The sequence below is a fragment of the Penaeus monodon genome, chromosome 19 (assembly GCF_015228065.2).
Source record: "Penaeus monodon isolate SGIC_2016 chromosome 19, NSTDA_Pmon_1, whole genome shotgun sequence".
NCBI classification, from domain to species: Eukaryota; Metazoa; Arthropoda; class Malacostraca; order Decapoda; family Penaeidae; genus Penaeus; species Penaeus monodon.
The window spans coordinates 4920703-4921165 of NC_051404.1; the positions used below are offsets into that span (position 1 = coordinate 4920703).

Here is a 463-nt window from a genome sequence, read left to right on the forward strand (position 1 = left end):
TACAGCATAGGTATCTTTTTCTTCCTTTCCAGGCTGGCCAACTTACATAGCTTCAGAGCTTCAACGGAAACTAGGCAGCAAATAAACAAAAGAAAAGGAAGCTTTCGGCAGAGGAAGACGAATAATGCAGAGTGAAGCGAGTGGATAGAACACATACAAAAAAAAAGGGGAAGAGAAAAGCAAGAAGGAAATAAAGAAAACGTTTAATGCCGCAACATGGAAGGAATGGGTAACGACTCCTCTCCCTCCCTCGGCCAGTACGAGGCTCTCTCCAACCTCTGCGGTCGACGCTTCTGGGTGAGTAGCTGAATGCATGAGGCGGGAGGCGGAGCGCGTAGGGAATGAGTCACAAAAGTGGGTAAACAACTGAAAAAAAAAAAAAAACGAAGGGCACGAAAAATTTTACCCTGGGACCTTTACAGAAGTATATAACGTTTCCGGTGATTATAAACACTGATGTCGG

General features: G+C 44.9%; 1 protein-coding gene across 1 annotated transcript in view; it reads left to right on the forward strand.

Moving 5' to 3' along the window:
* The window catches only part of LOC119585312 (canalicular multispecific organic anion transporter 2-like), a 29058-nt gene that overhangs the window by 7505 nt on the left and 21090 nt on the right, over nucleotides 1–463 (forward strand). The window contains exon 2 of the mRNA XM_037933987.1: nucleotides 33–297. Coding sequence (XP_037789915.1) covers nucleotides 217–297 — 81 coding nt within the window. The 5' untranslated portion in view covers nucleotides 33–216. The remainder of the gene's footprint in view (nucleotides 1–32; nucleotides 298–463) is intronic.